This window comes from Pavona decussata, unplaced genomic scaffold (genome assembly GCF_977016875.1).
Source record: "Pavona decussata unplaced genomic scaffold, jaPavDecu1.1 SCAFFOLD_202, whole genome shotgun sequence".
Taxonomy (NCBI): domain Eukaryota; kingdom Metazoa; phylum Cnidaria; class Anthozoa; order Scleractinia; family Agariciidae; genus Pavona; species Pavona decussata.
In genome coordinates, this window is record NW_028145610.1 from 2,451,456 (window position 1) to 2,468,715 (window position 17,260).

The 17,260-nt window shown below is 38.9% G+C and overlaps 2 protein-coding genes and 1 pseudogene across 2 annotated transcripts in view; 2 read left to right on the forward strand and 1 right to left on the reverse strand.

Annotated features, from left to right (window-relative positions):
- The first annotated feature begins 296 nt into the window (after positions 1-296).
- Positions 297-2,861, forward strand: LOC146461116 (uncharacterized; annotated as a pseudogene).
- Positions 2,862-10,607: 7,746 nt separating this feature from the next.
- Positions 10,608-13,030, reverse strand: LOC146461117 (uncharacterized). The gene is made up of 3 exons (XM_085087391.1): positions 12,871-13,030; positions 12,660-12,777; positions 10,608-10,834 (listed from the first exon to the last, which is right to left on the reverse strand). Exons 1-3 carry the CDS (start codon positions 12,987-12,989, stop codon positions 10,802-10,804), a joined length of 270 nt encoding a protein of 89 aa, XP_084943517.1. The 5' UTR covers positions 12,990-13,030; the 3' UTR covers positions 10,608-10,801.
- Positions 13,031-13,082: 52 nt separating this feature from the next.
- Positions 13,083-17,260, forward strand: part of LOC146461118 (tuberin-like) — a 47,515-nt gene continuing 43,337 nt past the window's right edge. The window contains exons 1-3 of the mRNA XM_085087386.1: positions 13,083-13,305; positions 15,381-15,467; positions 16,851-16,961. Of these exons, the coding sequence (XP_084943512.1) occupies positions 13,165-13,305; positions 15,381-15,467; positions 16,851-16,961 (339 nt within the window). The 5' untranslated portion in view covers positions 13,083-13,164. The remainder of the gene's footprint in view (positions 13,306-15,380; positions 15,468-16,850; positions 16,962-17,260) is intronic.

Sequence of the window (17,260 nt, forward strand, 5' to 3'; positions counted from 1 at the left end):
TAATAATAATAATAATAATAATAAAAGTTTGAAAAGTTTGTGCTTGAAAATTAGTCTCGAAATTGGAATGAATTGTAAATAGGTTTTAATAGTTCTTTTCTCAACTTTTAACTTGTAAATAACAATTTCAGCTGCTTGGTATATGTTAATAAAGATTATATTATTATTTTATATAATAATAGTAATATAATAATAATAATAATAATAATAATAACAATAATAATAGTAATAGTAATAGTAATTAAACCAACAGTTTCAAGATGATGCAGGGCAAGCGTATGCTAATATGAGAGAGATGCTAACCAAAAACAAAGAGTGTGATCGTCCCAAGTATGAAGGAGCCGGTGGAAACACTTGTGAAGAGGAGAGAGAGAGAGGTTTGGTAGTATCGAAGAGGCGAGTTCGTTTTGGAGAGGATTGTGGGAAGGAGAGGGAACTGGGAATAGTTAGCAAAGTCCCGCCACCGACGGATGGGGCCTGGACACTAGAAACCGCTGAAGCAGCGAGTGTTTTGAGAAGAAAGAAGAATTGGAGTGCCCCGGACCCGGACAAGCTGGTTAATTTCTTGTGGAAGCGCGCGCATGCGCTACACGAGGGTGTGGCTTGGTCATTTGAAGCGATCACGAGAAGCGATCATGAGTATCCTTCCTGGTTCGCTGAAGAAAAAAGAACATTAATACCAAAACCGAGAGTGCACCAGTGACAACCAATCACTCGTCTGAACACGTTTTTGAAGTGGTTCACTTCGTGTCTGCTTGGTCCTACAGATCAGTATATCGAAGAGCATGGCTTGATGGAAGGGTCACAGTGGGTGCTAGGAAGGGCTGTAGTGGAACGGTAGATAACCTATTGATTGATAGAGTAGTGACATTGGACTGTCAGAGAATACTTGGTAGATCATGAGTGGTTAGGTAAGATGATGGTGCTGCATAGGTTCCCAAAGTGGTTGTGTGAGGTGATCTGTAAGTTGAGTAAGAGCTGGTATACGAGAATCGTGGCTAGCACGGCGCATGGGCAGGAAGTCTCTGAGCCGATTGTGCTTAAGAAGGGTTTACCACAGGGAGATGCACTCTACCCAAGGCTGTTTACGATGTGTTTGAACCCCGTTGCCTGGAAGATTAGTGCCTCCTAGGGATACAAGCTATCGAAACCGATCAGCGCCAGAGTAGCTGAGTTGTTGTATATTGATGATCTCAAGGTATTTGCTGCGTCCGAAAGTAAGTTGAACCGTGTTCTGGAGTCGACAAAAGCTGCTATGGAAGAAATCGAACTTCAATGGAACCCAAGGAATGTGCAGTTGTTCATATAAGGAGAGGGGTCCACCCCCAGGAGAGTTCCGGAAGAGATATAGCTGGAGAAAGGCTGCCAACTCTTGAGGAAGGCAGAACGTTCAAGTTTCTGGGTGTTCTTTAAACCTTAGTCCAGGAAGAGAAAATGGCACTTGAGTTTGCAGCAAGAGATCACCTGCACCGGTTGTCAGTCATCTGGTCCAGTACCCTCTCAGACTATAATCGGGTTGTGGCAGCTAATCAGTTTGTCCTGCCTGTGTCGGGTTGTCTGATGTGGACTCAGCACTGGCCAGTTACAGATTTGAAGAACATAGACAGGGAAGCGGGCAAGATTATTGTGGAGAACTGCGGGAAACACCCTGGTGGCTCTACGTCCCTGTTGTATCTCCCAAGAGAAAAGGGCGGTAGAGGCTTACATGCGGTACAAACGGAGTATAAAGTGACCAAGATCAAAGCACGTTTGATCAAAGATTGTATATGCAAACAAAGATCCGGCTTTGGAAATGGTGAGGGAGTTCGAGGAGAGAGCTGAGTTACTGGGGCATAGTTCGTTAGTTAAAGATGCTGCAAAGTTTGCAGAGGATCTGGGCGTCAACTTTCACCTTAATCACCCAGATCCTGTATGTGCTATGAGCAACGGGGGGATCATCCCATCGTACCGTGTCAAGAAGTATTGAGAGAATGTGTGGAGAAGAAGCTTGTGAAGGAAGTACGTGGACTAGAATGGCAGGGAGAGTTGCATGCTGACTGAGAGGAAGTCTGATTTACAGCTGTACAAGAATGAGTATTTCAGTTGGCTGAATAAATGGAGATCATGCCCTTGCACACTATTGCCGGTGTATTTGAACTGTACGAGCAACTTTTGCCCACAAAGCCATACTCTTGTAAGAAGACACACACGAGTTATCCCTGGGATATGAAGTGTAGGCGTCCCGCACATTCTGGCCGGGTGTTCTGCACTAGATCAGAACAAGTATTTGCTCAGACATAACAGGGCTTTAAAAGTCCTGTTCTACGAGCTCCTACGTGACCAAGATCTCCTTGAGGAAGTACCACCATGGTACTCGCCAGTGATGCCAAAGCCAGTGTACAAGTCAGAACAAGTAGAAGCGTGGTGGGATGTACCTGTGTATGCAAATCATCAGGAGGTGCGTACCAACCGGGTCGATGCGAGGGTTGTGAATCATGAGAGCAAGAAAGTCATGACCATAGAGACGAGTTGTCCAGGGATCAGTAATCGAGAAAAAGAAGAGCGAGGAGAAAACTATGAAGTATGGTCCCTAGAGGTGGGAACTGAAGGAGCAATATAAAGGATACGAGGTGCACCAGTATAATATTATCATGGATGTGCTTGGCGGCTGGTCAAAAAAGACAGAGATTAGTGTGCGATCACTGGTTGGGCGAAAGACTACTCAAGTCCTAGAAAGAATGGAGAAGGCGGTTTTATCGGCAACGCTGAACATTGCAAGAACTTTCAAAGTAGTAACATGATAATGTTATTTTATACCAAGATTGATAGACCAGTCATGAATAGTTATTTGGATGAATTCTAGACTTTCAGATATCTAGACTATGACTTTTATATAAGTATATATATTTTATTGATTTATTCACGTGGTATTTTAAGTTTCGCTTGGCTCACGTGCCCTGTGTTGCTTTCTGATACTGTGCATACAGACAGTTTTATTGCGCATAATAATGATGATAATAATAATAACAATAATAATAAATAGGTTCAAACAAAAAAGTTTTGTTTTCAGGATCAAAAATTTATATTGAAACACAAGCTTTCGATTCCCTCTCGGAATCTTGTCAAGTGGTGAAGGACGTTTTGTCACATGATTAAGGTGATAAAATATCACGTGACAAAACGTCCCGGTAGATCGCCGGGAACTCGTTTCCCGATATAAACCTCCTCACAATCCCCGCACTTGATTTTATAGACCACTCCACATTTCTTTTTCATGGGTGTGGGATCCTTGGGGTGTACCAACTGTTGTCTTATGGTATTTATAGGCTTGTGATAGGTGCTCACACCTTTTTTTCTGAAAACTCGTGTGAGTTGCTCAGAAACTATTTGCATATAGGGGAAAGCGAGGCTGAAGAGGAATTAGAGAGGCTATTGAAATTCATTGCCTGGCTCCGACATTGAATCGCGGCGTTGAATGACTCCCTTTAGATAAACTTCTGTAACAGATTGGTAACGTTGTTTTTGTCACATGAATTACTCAGTTTAGTCCAAAAGCAAAATTGATTTGTTGGCTGGAAAACTTTTCAACCAACCCATCAGAATGCCTTGTTTTTTGGCATGCATTTTCTCTTTTTGCTAAGGGTTTGTGGTAGGCAAAGGTTCTCTTGAATATTAGTTCATAGAAAGGAATGTAAAGGTTTCCTTGCCATAGTACCGTGTGGGAACATACTTTCCGTCATTTATTTTGCTGGGGCTATTGCCAGAAAATATGTTATATCCTTAAGGATTGAAAGCTTTGTATTTTTTTTATTTTTAGTCGTTAAATATTTTGATAATTTTCCAATCAAGCCTAGATTCTGACAAGTATAAACCCCGCAAAAGTAAAAGGCATTTGGATATCATTACATAACAATATGTACATACACTTATTTAGCATTCACAGTTTGGTGTTGATCCAGAAAATATCCATTTAAACTGCTTCCACTAAAGGTTTTTTTTTTATTTGTACTCCTCCCACCCCCAACTGCTTTGGAAAACTAATTTAGTGCCAAACCTTACTTTTAAACCATAACCTTTTGACACCCACCCCCTTGGAATTTCTAACGGCTATCTGTGAAGCGAGGGTATGTACGTACAGTGTATTTTTCTGTAACAGCCATTGTACAAGAACAAGATGTTAATGCTTAATGAGATATTGAGGGTTGATACTTATGTGAATGGTGGTATTTGAACATAGCTTGTAACAAGTCAGTGGCTTTTGGTGCTGGCACTTTTTAACTGTTACCAAGGGAACCTTATTTAAACTGCAGCAGGCAGTAGCTTAATAAAAGAATTAAGATTATGTATAGACTGGTTTATTGGCACTATTATAAGCTTTGATGTGTTGTAGGATGGCAAGACTGGGAATGGTCTAAGACAACACAAAGGACCCATTTGTTTGTTGGGGGAGGGGGGAGGGGGGAGGGGGTGCAAATACCCTGCATGCCTCCTCCACTCTCAACCTGCATATTCTCGCTGTTATCCTTATATTTCTATATGGTACTGGCTGGTAGCGTAAGTTTAAAAATTAACACATAGTCTGTTGTTCTCTGAACTTACATGTTTGATCAACTAGTGATGTGATCAGGAGAATTTAGATGTTGATCAGTATTGGAGCTGTGACCAGCGACCTGATCAAACACAGGTTATGAGATAAGAGGAAATGATCACCAATGATGAAATGCAATATTTCAGCAGATTCTTCCAACTAGTAACATTAGAGCACAGTAAGGAGGACTGATATGCATGTTGATGTTGGTTCGTAAGGTTTTAGAGCGGTTTTCAATTGACTGTCGAAAGTAATTCGCGTTTACTTTGGTTTTGCATTACTAACCTCTGTGATTGGTTAACAAAACTCGCGCCACTTTCTCAACCAATGGGATTCCAATCAAAACTAATCGTGTTTTGGCCGCACGCGTTTTCCCACGCTTGGCGCCAGTTACATGTATTTGTTTCGAATTCTGACTGGCTTGTTGTGTTGTTTACGTCTGTTGTGATTGGCCAGAGTAATTAGTTTGGTTTTAGTTTTAGATTGTTGTGTCCCAGATCACTAAATCACCTAATTACAAAAAAAGTTTTGCACTTTCATACTGATCTTCTTTCATTTGTTCATTTCACTATCACTTTTGTCACCTAGCGGCTATTATTGAGTCACTTACCCGGTCTTTCCACCATTTTATGAGAAGAAATCCAAGACAAACTAAGATTAAGAAAAGCAATAAGCGATTTTGATTTCGATTCGTGATTTATTCCATGGTTTGACTGTATTTTTCAATAACTGTGGCCACTCAGTCGTTCATCAGCCAATCAAACAATTCTGAATTTTCAGTAAAATCACAAATACAGATTTGTAATGTTTGACTCAGTCTCAGTGAGGAAATTAAATTACAGTGGCCTAATTCTTTTTATCGCAGTTCAAATTAAAAAAAAAAGATTGCGGTGATTTTCCCACCAGAATTTGGGGCCCTGGTGATTTTCCGCCGTTTTTAAAGTCGCCCTTTGAATCTGTTACGCGTTTAGTCTCTCATAGATTAATACTTTACTGGGGAACCCGTTTTCAAAGTGTTTACGAATTGTATTTTACCAGTTGCTAGCACCTAATATGAGAACCTACTTTAAAATACACTCCAACATTTTGGAAGCCTTCGAGATCATCCATATAAGGGAAGCGATGAAACGGTCGGATAACAATCTCTGTTCAAAGTCACTAATCTCTCACAGTCACCTGCTAATGTAAATAAAACTCTGACGTCGAAAGCAGTTCAAGGCTGGTGAGCCAGCCAATCCTTTTTTTTTCTAATTTCCATCTCAAGGGTTTTAATTCCTTTTTTATTGGATAAAATATCACCTACAGACTGAAAAAGGTATTTCCTCAAAGATATAGAAATGAACTATCGCCCACGTAACTGCTGTATGTTATTTAAGATTATCTTCTTCTTTGTGGATTATTTTCTTATTTATTGAAAAGCTTTGTGACTGACGTTTTTTTTAGCTTAAGTTTGACATAAATCTTCAGTTACGTTGAATTGGCCTTCCATCTTCCCTCAATTTCAAAATTCCATTAAAGCAGAATGTTACGGGCATTATCCGTAGTTTATTCACCTACTGAACACTCTTATTTGCAGGAGGGTGAGCACAAACAACACCCCTGCCTCTACATAAACGTGAATATAAGGAAAAATACCATAAATGAAGTGCTGACGAATAAGTTAATAGCACTGCAGAATCCAACAGAATCATCCAGCCTTCATATTAAGCTTAAATAGGCAACATTAACCCACAGCTCCCAGCCCCACAGTTCCAGTAATTTCTACTTTAATTTGTGGCTTCCAAAATATTTTACTGTAATTTTGTGATTAATAATATTTTTCACAAGTGTTGGAAAATTTTTCGTTCCTTTTTAGCAGGATAACTATCACTGGTGCTTGTTGCCATCGCACCTAGTGCTCTGACAACAATAAAGCTTTAGGATTCCAGATCTGATTAAGGTTCAAGAAGATGCAGTTAGGTGTTTACAAAAAAGCCAGGCGGCTTTTAATACAAACTGGCTTAGCCCAATATACTCACAGTTAATTAATATATTGCCTAGTGCCCTTAGAGAAATAAGGTTTCTAATGGTTATTTTGTAATTGTAATTATTGTAATTTAACAGGGAAGAGTCACCCAGTGGATCTGTTAATAAACCATTATTATTATTATTATTATTATTATTATTATTATTATTATTATTATTATTATTATTATTATATTCCTTTCTAAATAAAATCAAATGCCAATTTAAGAAAGAAGTGCTTATCGCCTTCAAAACAGATTAGCAGGGTTAAAGTCAGGCAGGCAGTGGCGCTCCTACTGAAGGAGTGCCTTAGGGTAAAAATATTTTGAGTAGTTCTTTTGAATATTCTGTCCTAAGTAGAAGGAAATGCGCATTTAAGAAAGGAAAGTACTTATCGTGTTTAAATTAACTTAACACAAAACCAATCAAACAAATGAGCAACGAAAGACAGCTGTTTAATTTGTTCATCACTTGAACTCTCCGAGGAAAAGTCGAAAGGTTTCCACAGAAAAACGTTTCAAAATGATAAACGACAGCTATAATGGGGAAAATGAATCGCAAACTGGTAACTTTTATCCCGAAACTATCGTCGTTATAAATTGTGGGCTGAATGTTCCATTGATTTTCATATCCATCGCTGGCAATGCATTGGTGTTGGCCGCCATATTGAAGACTCCTTCGCTTCATTCCCCGTCTGCCGTTTTCCTTTGCTTCCTCGCTATCTCAGACCTTCTGGTTGGTTTTGTAACACAACCTGTCTACATTGCTGATGAGTTAAGACTTAATTATAACCCGTTCTTGCGCCGAGCAGTGTTTACGTTAACCACTTTGACCTGTGGCGTTTCGCTCGGGATGATGGCGGCAATAGGCGTGGATCGGTTCATTGCACTTCACTATCACATGCGATACCCGAGTTTAATGAACAAAAAACGTGCTATATACACATCCACGACCCTTTGGCTCGAGGCCATTCTTTTGTCATGCCTCATTTACTGGAAAACGACTGTTTTTCTTCTTGCTAATGTCATTGCTATGGCCATATGCATTTTAATTTCTACTATTTCTTACATTCAAATTTATCGCATTGTCCGGCATCATCAGATACAGATTCACACTCAACAACAGGTTGTGCAGAATTCCAGTAACGAAGACAACATGAACATGATGCGACTGAAGAAAACTGCTATGAACACCTTTATATATTACGTGTGTATGATCCTGTGTTTTACTCCATTGTTGGTCTCTGTGCTTCTTATAGCAATTTACCCGAACCATTGGACAAAAGCGTGGACCTTTACAGACACTATCTGCTTTATGAATTCCTCTATCAATCCATTTCTCTATTGTTGGCGACTTAGGGAGCTTCGAGCGACAATTTTGAAAATTATACGAAATATTTTATGCAAGCATTCACAAGAAAACTAATAATAATAATAATAATAATAATAATAACGACTTCACAACGAAGTCTCAGTGCTTTTAACAGTCCTTTTTTTTTATTTTTTTATTTTTTTATAAAAAACCCTAAATTGAAAACGCTCTGTTAAAAAGAAAAGATTTTAATCTTGATTTAAAACACTCTACAGTGGAACATCGTTTAATGATACTTGGTAAATCGTTCCAAAGCCTTGGTGCAATGACCGAGAAAGATCTGTCATCGTAAGAAGCCATCAGTTTAGTCTTTGGAAAAGACAACAGATTTGAACTACTTGACCGTAGTAATGAAATAAGAAAAAATGACCATCATTGCTTCACTGGGACAACTTGGTCTGTCTCTATGTTGTGTAGTCTTCCATTAGACCCCCTCTATGAGCGCTTTGATCTCCGTCATCAGTCGATCAGCATCAGTAGCGCTTGCAGTATTATTTGCTCAGTATTAATCACTGCCACACGACCATGTAAAACGTTTTCTGTCTTTCTTCTCCTCTATTTTTAATTAGCTTTCCTTTTTCTTTTTTTTATCTTAACAAATATTGTATCGTAATTTTAAAGGGCATACAATCAGTTAACTATATTATGCCCTTCTCCACTCCTTTCTTACGCACTGTATAACCTTATTGACCGTAGTAATGAAATAAGAAAAAATGACCATCATTGCTTCACCGGGACAACTTTTCGCTCCACGATAACGTGGAGCGAAAAAAAAAAGGAATGCAAAATACAAATACAGGGAAGTGCGAGAAGAGGTTTTAGATCAAAGGGTCGTAAAGACTAGTTTTCATCATGGTATACGGTAGCTGCTTAGTTCATAAGGAATTGCAAAGGCAGCGCATTCGTCTGTTTTCTTTGTTCTTGTCGTAGTCGGTGCGTAATGGCCAAGAACAATGACAAAATGGGCTTGTTTATTATTATTGTACTAGTTGGCAGAGTTAGTTTAAAAATCAAGACAATGACAGTATAGCCTAAGGTAACCATATGGATAAGGAGGTTAGTTTCTTAAGAAACTGTGGTGCTTTGTCGGTGGGGAGTAGAAACGAATGTTCAGGGATGTGCCATTAGAAAAACCCTGAGATGGGGTGACAATTCCCAAAAACAAATTCCTGCAAGGGAAACTTGTCTAAAAAGAAATCCTGCAAGCGGTGGTACCTAAGAACAAAATTCACGCAGAGGGAAAAAAAATTCATGTACCGAAAATTTTTCACCCCCCCCCCCCCCACTCCGGTTTAATCTAATGGTCCTTCCCTTAGCTTATTTAAAAGAGTTGACAACTAAAGGATTTGACAGAAAATAACTAAGGAATGTAGCTGTGCTATAGAGCATCTGGTTCCGTTTTTACATTTCCATACATTTGTCTGTACAGCGAACCAGCCGTGAACTGCTATTAAAAAAATAGTTTGCGGGAAAAAAAATACAGGGAAATGTATGGAAAGTTCAAAACACAACTGGATGCTTTCTGGCACAGCTACATCTCCCAATTTTTTTTCTTAAAGTCCTTTTCCTAGTGCCAAAAGTTTCCAATTCATGAATTTTTCAGAAGCGATGTTTTATGAAAATTATTTGACCTCGCATTTCCATACAAACACTGTTTTTTCAAGACGTGTTTGCCTACTCATCAAGATGGCTTCCAAAACCGTGATTAGGTCTATCTTAACTAAAGGTAAACTGGATATTGTAAAGAGATTAGAGTGCTGACGTTTCAAGCCTTAGTCCTTCGTCAGAGCAAAGGGCCATGTTGATGCATGTTGTGTTGGTTATTAAGGGTTTACACTAATATTGTAGACTGTTGTCCCAGATCAGATCCTTCATATCCTGGTATCCTCCATTCTCAATATCCCATAGCCTAACCACTTAGTATTAGGGCTCCCTAAGGGAAGGGGGAGCGGAGAACGCTTTTCCTTCTTTCATCCCCCCCCCCCACTTCAAGCCCCCAAAAGGCTGACACTGGGGCTACCAGTTCAGTAACTCTGATATAATTCCCTGAAATATTCATTTTTCCCAGGTATAAATAACTGTTTCCTGTTAATGCCTCAGATGGCACCTCAACATGTTGGGTTCGGTGTAGGGATGTTACAGTACTCATTCTATTTCATTCAAAACAAAACTATTTCTGTAAGCTCAGATCCAGGCAAATGCCATTGGCAAAACAAGATCGAGTGATCAAGTCTTTTCTATTCAACTACAAAAATGTGAGTGCAAAACTTAGGAAGAGGGAGCTAAATGTGAAAGAAATACAGTGTAAGGGTTGTTACTATTTTGAAATCCAAGATGTTGTAATCTTATGGAGGGTTGGATTACATGTAGGTTTGTAAATTTCAGTTTTAATTTACACTAGCAAAATATCCTCATTAAAATCGAGTATTGAGGATCGAGTCGAGAATTGAGTGCAGGGGAAACAAAGCAGGGAAAGCTGGCTGCTCTTGTAGGCTTTAAATACAGTGCCCTTACTTAGTGGGCCGGTAAATGCTATTGACTCTGACACTTGAATAAAGTCTACTTATTATTATTATTAATTATTATTATTATTATTATTATTATTATTATTATTATTATTTTTATGGAATTATAGTGATAACAATCACCCATTACTGACAAGTAATTCATATGAAACCACAACAGAGTTTTATTATATACAAGACTGCCTGGCAACAGAAACCCAGTTAAGGCAGGGGAGTTGTCAAGTAAAGTTCCTGATCAATCCAGCTGAGACAGATGGCATCAGTTCCCAGTTGCCCATGGAGTAGTCATATGCGTGTATGTCAAGTAAAAATGTGTCTTGATTGTAAACATCCATTAGTACACATCATAATGCTTTCTTAGTCTTATCTGCAAAATAAAGACACCAGATATATTCTCTATAAACCTTACAGCATTGAACAAGGTTCTATTATGTCACTGAGCTTGGACACCAACAGAAGGAACCAGGGGGGCTGCAACCTTGTATAAAGGATTGATTAACAACTACTGATCTGCACAAGAATCATTTTAATGTAACTTTATGCTTCTATTTTTTACCCCTAAAACATTTGATTATTTGCCGGTTTGGCATACAGCCTCCCATGCAGCTGTTTTTAGGAGAGTAGTATTATGCTCCTTCCCAGTGTGGGGTGGGATGAGGGAGACACTTCTCCTCTAAAACATGACTGTATAGTAGTTCTAATGTCATTCTTCTGCCGTGCTGAACTTCGTTGTTTTATTGCCCCATTGAAGATCATGTGACAGTACTCTAGGGAGTTGTCTCTTTTAGAATTGGTCATATTCACGCTGGCATACATTCTTTACCTCCAAAATGACAAAAGATTGATTCTCCTAAGAATAACACATGGCCATGGTTTGTAATCATGGGTAATTGGCATATAGTATGAATAAGGTCTGTTGAAATTACATGTAGCTTCAACTCAGTAGCATGGAAGAAGCACAAATGTACCAGAGTTGTACTAGCCTCCCACGCAGACGTTCTTAGGGGCTCGTCACGCGTTCCTGCCCCACGAACGTCTGCTGAAAGGAACGGCCACTTCCGTTCATCGACTGCGGACCAATCAGGAGCCGTTTCCCAACTTTGGGTAAACTCATGTTTGATATTAAAAATATTACCCTAGACAGGATGGCGGACTTAAATGTGGTTTTTGGTCATGTGTGCCAAACGTTTGGTATAAGAGAGATGAATGCGTATCAAAGAGAAGTCATAGTGCAATTTGCGCAAAAGAAAACTGATGTGTTCGTAAACCTTCCAACTGGTTATGGAGAGTCACTTATTTATCAAGCTCTATCGTTTGTTTACAATTCAATTCTTGAAGCTGCTGGTCACTGATTGTTGTTGTGGCTTCGCCGCTTGAAAATCTTATGAAAGACCAGGTAGACAAATTGGCAAATATTGGAATTTTTGCCGCTTCTCTCATTGAAATCACTGAAGAAAATGCAGGGTGTTGTGGAAGGAAAAATTTCAATCGTATAAACTGTATGCACGTCCGGAAGTGAAAATATCTCCAGGGGTGATGATTTCCGTTGTTTTGCAGTATGTGATTGGCTTTCCTTGTCATAATGAGTCAATGCTGATTGGTCTTTTCAGACAAAGGCAATTTGCCGACGAACGGAAGTGGCTGTTCGTTTCAGCAGACGTTCGTGGGGCAGGAACGCGTGACGAACCCCTAAGAACGTCTGCGTGGGAGGCTACAGTTGTACTTAATTTCAGGATTTACTGGCCAGAGCCATGTAATACTTCTCCTTGTAACTTACTATCCTTTTGCACAATGAGAATCCAATCAAATTCTTTGCTATAGTTGTGTTTATGCTTGTGGCTGTGTTAATATGAACCTATTTACACAAATTGGTCATGCTTGTGTCATGTGAAAAATACTACTTACTGCTGTTTCACTGTATAGAGACTGGGAATGAGATTGATTTGTTGAAGACAAACCCTGCAGGGAGGGGAGAGTTTTTTTTGAGGTATAAAACCGTACTAACAATGATTTTCATTTGGGAACGTTTTTTGTTCTCCAACATGGCTTCCGTAGGTGAAAACCCTCTAAGTAGCTTCAACATGACTGTTTCAATATTTTCATAGTGTTTAAATAAAGAAATGCTTATCACGCGATCGGTTTAAGCCAGTACATTTCATTGACTTTGGAAAGGCTGCTAAAAGAATACTTACAGTTTCTGTGCGGTAGCAATTCCAATATGTATCTTGCTCTTTTATGCAAGTAGGGTACCAACTTCGTTGAAAGCACTTCTGAAGAGCAGCGTTCTCCTCGGTGCAGGCTTCTAGAGCCCTAGAAGATACAGAAAATAGCAAACGTTTTTATGTCGATCACTTGATCACTGTCGCTTTTCCAGGCGATATTAATTTACAAAGATCCACTTACAATGCTTTAATGAAGTATCTGACAAGCTCCTTATCATTTTCCGGCTCTACAAGTGGCGAAAGCGTCTTATTTAACTTTCGGAATACTTCATTCAATTTTGAACTATACGAATCCGCCATGTTATGTATGTGACACACCGACCTCTCTCCTCCCCGAGAAGGGTACCTTAGGGGAAACTCTTTTCCTACCAGGGGTAGTGACAGTAGCTACTGTCAAAATGGCCGCCGAAATAAGCAAAGACATGCCCCAGACTATTCTTGACAAATTTACGTATTTCTGACTGCTGTGACGAGCATGTCGAAGCCGAACGTCAGTGAGGGTTTTCGTCAGAAGGTGAAACAGTTTTTCGGTGTGAAAAAAGGCAATGTGATTACTAGTAGCGTCTACGAGGGCCCCAAACCTGATGAGTTTTTCTTCCATCAAGCACTTCTCCAGGTAAGCCTTGGTGCGTTTTGCTGTCTTGCTCTCCACTAAATGTAAAAGTGTAGTTTATTATAGTTTGTACTTAGTATAAGCTAATTGTATTAGTGTAGTTTCATTAATGTGTTTCATGTAAATTTATTTCACACCTTGGGAAGACCTTTTGTTTAAGTTTTTTTTTTATCGGACATTGATAGGCCACAAATTTGCATTAAGATATCATGTGATCTCGTTTTGCTTAAAATGAAAGTTGTAATGTTCTAAATAATAGCATTTCCGCTTCAAAGCTTTGCATTCATGGAGAAATAGTAATTGCTAACTTTCTGTAAGGTCATGTGGCCAGAATGGTCAGTAGGATCTTTTTTGGGGGGCTGGGGGTGGGGTTGGGGGTGCATGGATCATGCGAAGTCTTAGTACAAGGAACCCATTCATACTCATATCATATGGTTTTGAACATAAGAAATGAATATACTGTTGAGAAGGAGAAACAATTGAAACTGGAAAGGGTGGGGAAGGGATAGGACATATAACTGCCTGGGTTCTCCTTGGATGTTTTGTAAGGGACTCCCAAAAGGTACCAGATAGTCTTGTTTGGTAGAATTGTTTGAATTCAATTCCCCACCCTCCCTTTCCCCCACAAAAGGGATTGGTAATCCCAGGAGATCGGGGAAGCCTCAAAGGCTGTAAAATTTAAAGTAAAGCATTAAGTCTTATTTGAAAATTTGAGAGACTTGGAAAATCACCTTCTGTAGGCATATTTTATGGATCTACTCTTTGTCACTCTTGAAGTATGTGCTTTCACTTTTAGTAGTTTAATACCTCAAAAGGACCTATCAGTATGAGTCAAGAAAATGTATTACTATAGAAGTGTTCATTTAAGATTAAAGCCGGCCCCAAGCCCATCTCCCTTGGGTCATTGATTGTGATAAGAATGCACTTTATGAGGAGAATTATACTAGTCAGAGTGGTTTTACTGCCCAATGAAACACTCATCTTAGATTGGGATAAGGTATTGTACAAATATAATTTGTGAAATATCTTCAATTTGAACCGTCAGGGTCCGAAATTGCGCTTTCCTGGCCGCCAATGCGACTAAAAGTTTCGCACTGGTGACCAGAATTTCATAACTAGTCGCCAGCGGGTGATTAACTATTTCATACCATGATCATTATGCAAACAATAACTTTGATTTTCAGCCAAATCGATAAAAATGAAATTTAAAGCCGCCCGCCAATTGCCCCATTTGGTCACTTACTTTTTACCTTTCCACTACTTTTGAAAAATAAAACCAATTTTCCTGTTATTAAAAATCTCTTTACAACGCTTCACAGTCTGAGCAGTGCGAAGCTTTGCCGCCATGTTTTTTGAACAAGAAATGCTGCACAGTTGTGGCCTGGTGCGAACAACATGGCGATCTGTCGATCGTCTTGACAGATCGTGAAAGTAAAGATCGTTTATGGTTTTGAACATAGAGCAAAGAACCAACCGGCAGTTTTTCAATCGGGTACATTTCTTCTCCAAAAGGTAGAGACAAGAGAAGGTATAAAGTTGACTTAAAACATTTAGCAGTCTTATGAAACTGCGTTTATAGCCGGCCATTGCGGCCCCAAACGCAAACGAGCTCTCTTCGTTCTGATTCTTAAAAGAAAAATTGGCGACCAGAATTTTCCATCTCACAACCAAAAATTTTGGTTTTTGTTTCGCTGCTAAGGAAAAATTTTATTGACACTTTTTTTTCTGCTTTTTGGCGACCACATTTTTTCATATTTTTTTTCAGTCGCCACTTGGCGCCTGCCTAAGAAAGTTAATTTCGGACCCTGACCGTGCATGAATATGGAGAAAAATGATATCCATTAAACAGTATTCTAGTTGGCTGAGCATCATTAGATATCAAATAGAAAAAAAAAAGGTTTTTGTGTGGAGATTGCAGGGACAAAGTCCCAAAACTCTGCACTCTCAACAGGGAGACTCAGTTGAAAACAATAATTATATTTAAGTACACATGATTGCTACAAACAACTATTATTATTTGTAGCAATGTGTACTTAAGTTATCTTTCATTTTAATTAACCAATTTATTTCACTGTTAGGAAATAGGCAAGGAAAGTCCTCTGCCAAACAGAGTTAAGGTATTAAAAGAACTTTGTGACTTTTTGGTCAGTCGACGAGTGGAAGATGTAAGTAGCTAAACAATTCAGCTTATTTATTTTTACAACTTAGCCATGTATTTAATTATTTACAATGACCACCCAAAATGTCAAGCCTGGTTGGTTACAGGAGATGGTAAATTCTGGGAAGTCAAACCACAGGGCACCTAACTTTGAAGTCATTAGCCTAGTATGATGTAGTCATTTTAGCTTGGGTCTCAAATACCTATACAACCTAAACTTGAGTCATATATTGTTTTAATTAGGAGTCATAATTTTTTTTAAACTTTTCGACAGTAATCTGAGTGTATGATTGCCCAACTGAAAACAGTTTGCAAGCCTTGCAATTGCTAAATAGTGATTTATCTAAGATGGTGTGTATAAAGAGAGGTTTCATGATCAGCCAAGCCTCTGCAATATGGACACCAGCTTGACCAACTTATAGTGTCTTGTTCAGATGTCTGTATCAAAAAGGCAAAGTTTATATGAATATCTACATGTAGATCTCTTACGCCCAGGTGGGGGGGAGGGGGGTGGATAACTCCCCTACATAAGCTATATGGTTATGTGCCAGTTTGAAGGCTACAGGGTGTATGGCTTTCAAGCAGTTTAGTCTGGGATAGGGTAAAGAAATTAGACAGGTTTGGTCTAGAATAGGGTATTATTTTCCAGGAACGGATCAATAATTGGTTGAAGAATTTAGTCTAAACTAGGTAAAAGTGTTAATTACTGGGAATTTTAAGTGTTAATTCCGTTTTTAAAAAAATGTGTGTTAGTAGTTGTTGTTGTACACGTAGAAGAGTTTGTTTTGGCTGGACTGTGATAGTGAGTGAGTTTCTGGAAAATAGCAAGTCTGGGATAGGGTAGGGATTTTTGGTCTTTGGTTGAACTTGGTCTGGTTTAGGGTAAGGGTTTTTAAGACTCACAGCAGTACACCCTCACCCCAATTCTTTTTTCAAAAAACATCCTTTGAGCTTACAAAATGTGGTTGTGTTGGAAGTTACATCAAACTCTGTGAACAAGGGAATGTGAATTGACTGGAAACATTTTTTTCAGGTTTATTACCCATTTAACCATTTTGTCGCCTGTTTTAACAGGAAGTGTTTTACTTTAAAGAATGTTTACTTAATGATTATTTGTTTGAAATAAGCTGTCGAAACACTTATTTTTTAGTCAGAAGAATTTCTGAGCATTGCCAGTTTTTTTGAAGTTATTTATGCAAATTTCAATGTTGTATTGTCAGGGCTCGTTATCAGATGGCCACTCTTTCATTTTCCAGCCAAAAAGTTAGTAATATTATTAGCCTGATGGGTTCTGGTTGATGATTGTTTGCCCACAGTAATTTTGTCACTGAAGCAGAATAAATTATTATTTAGTTAATTAATAATCAACAATTTTTTCATTTGTTTGTAGCATGCCATTGAAGCAGCATGGGCTGCAGTTGATGATCTACTCAATCCCAGCAGTCCTGTGGAAGCTCGTCACGTCACTCTCCAATTTCTCACTGTGATGGTGTCTGCCCAGGTTGGTTGCCAGTAGTTTTCCAGCACTTTTTGTCTTGGTTGCCATAGAGTTCTAAAGTGTGACGTCACAAATATTTGAATTTTTGAAATTATGGGATTTGTTAGTACACCTGTATATTCTGAAAGAGCATGATGAAAAATGCCTACCTGCCAAAAATCAGCATCTTATTGCTATTTGGGGTGAGATATTAGCTCTGTTATGCCTTGGTGGCTCCATACAAATCCTTCTAGTTTTGTTGGAACTGGGACAAAATTAGAAGGATTTGTATGGAGTCATTGGGGCATAACAGAGCTAACATC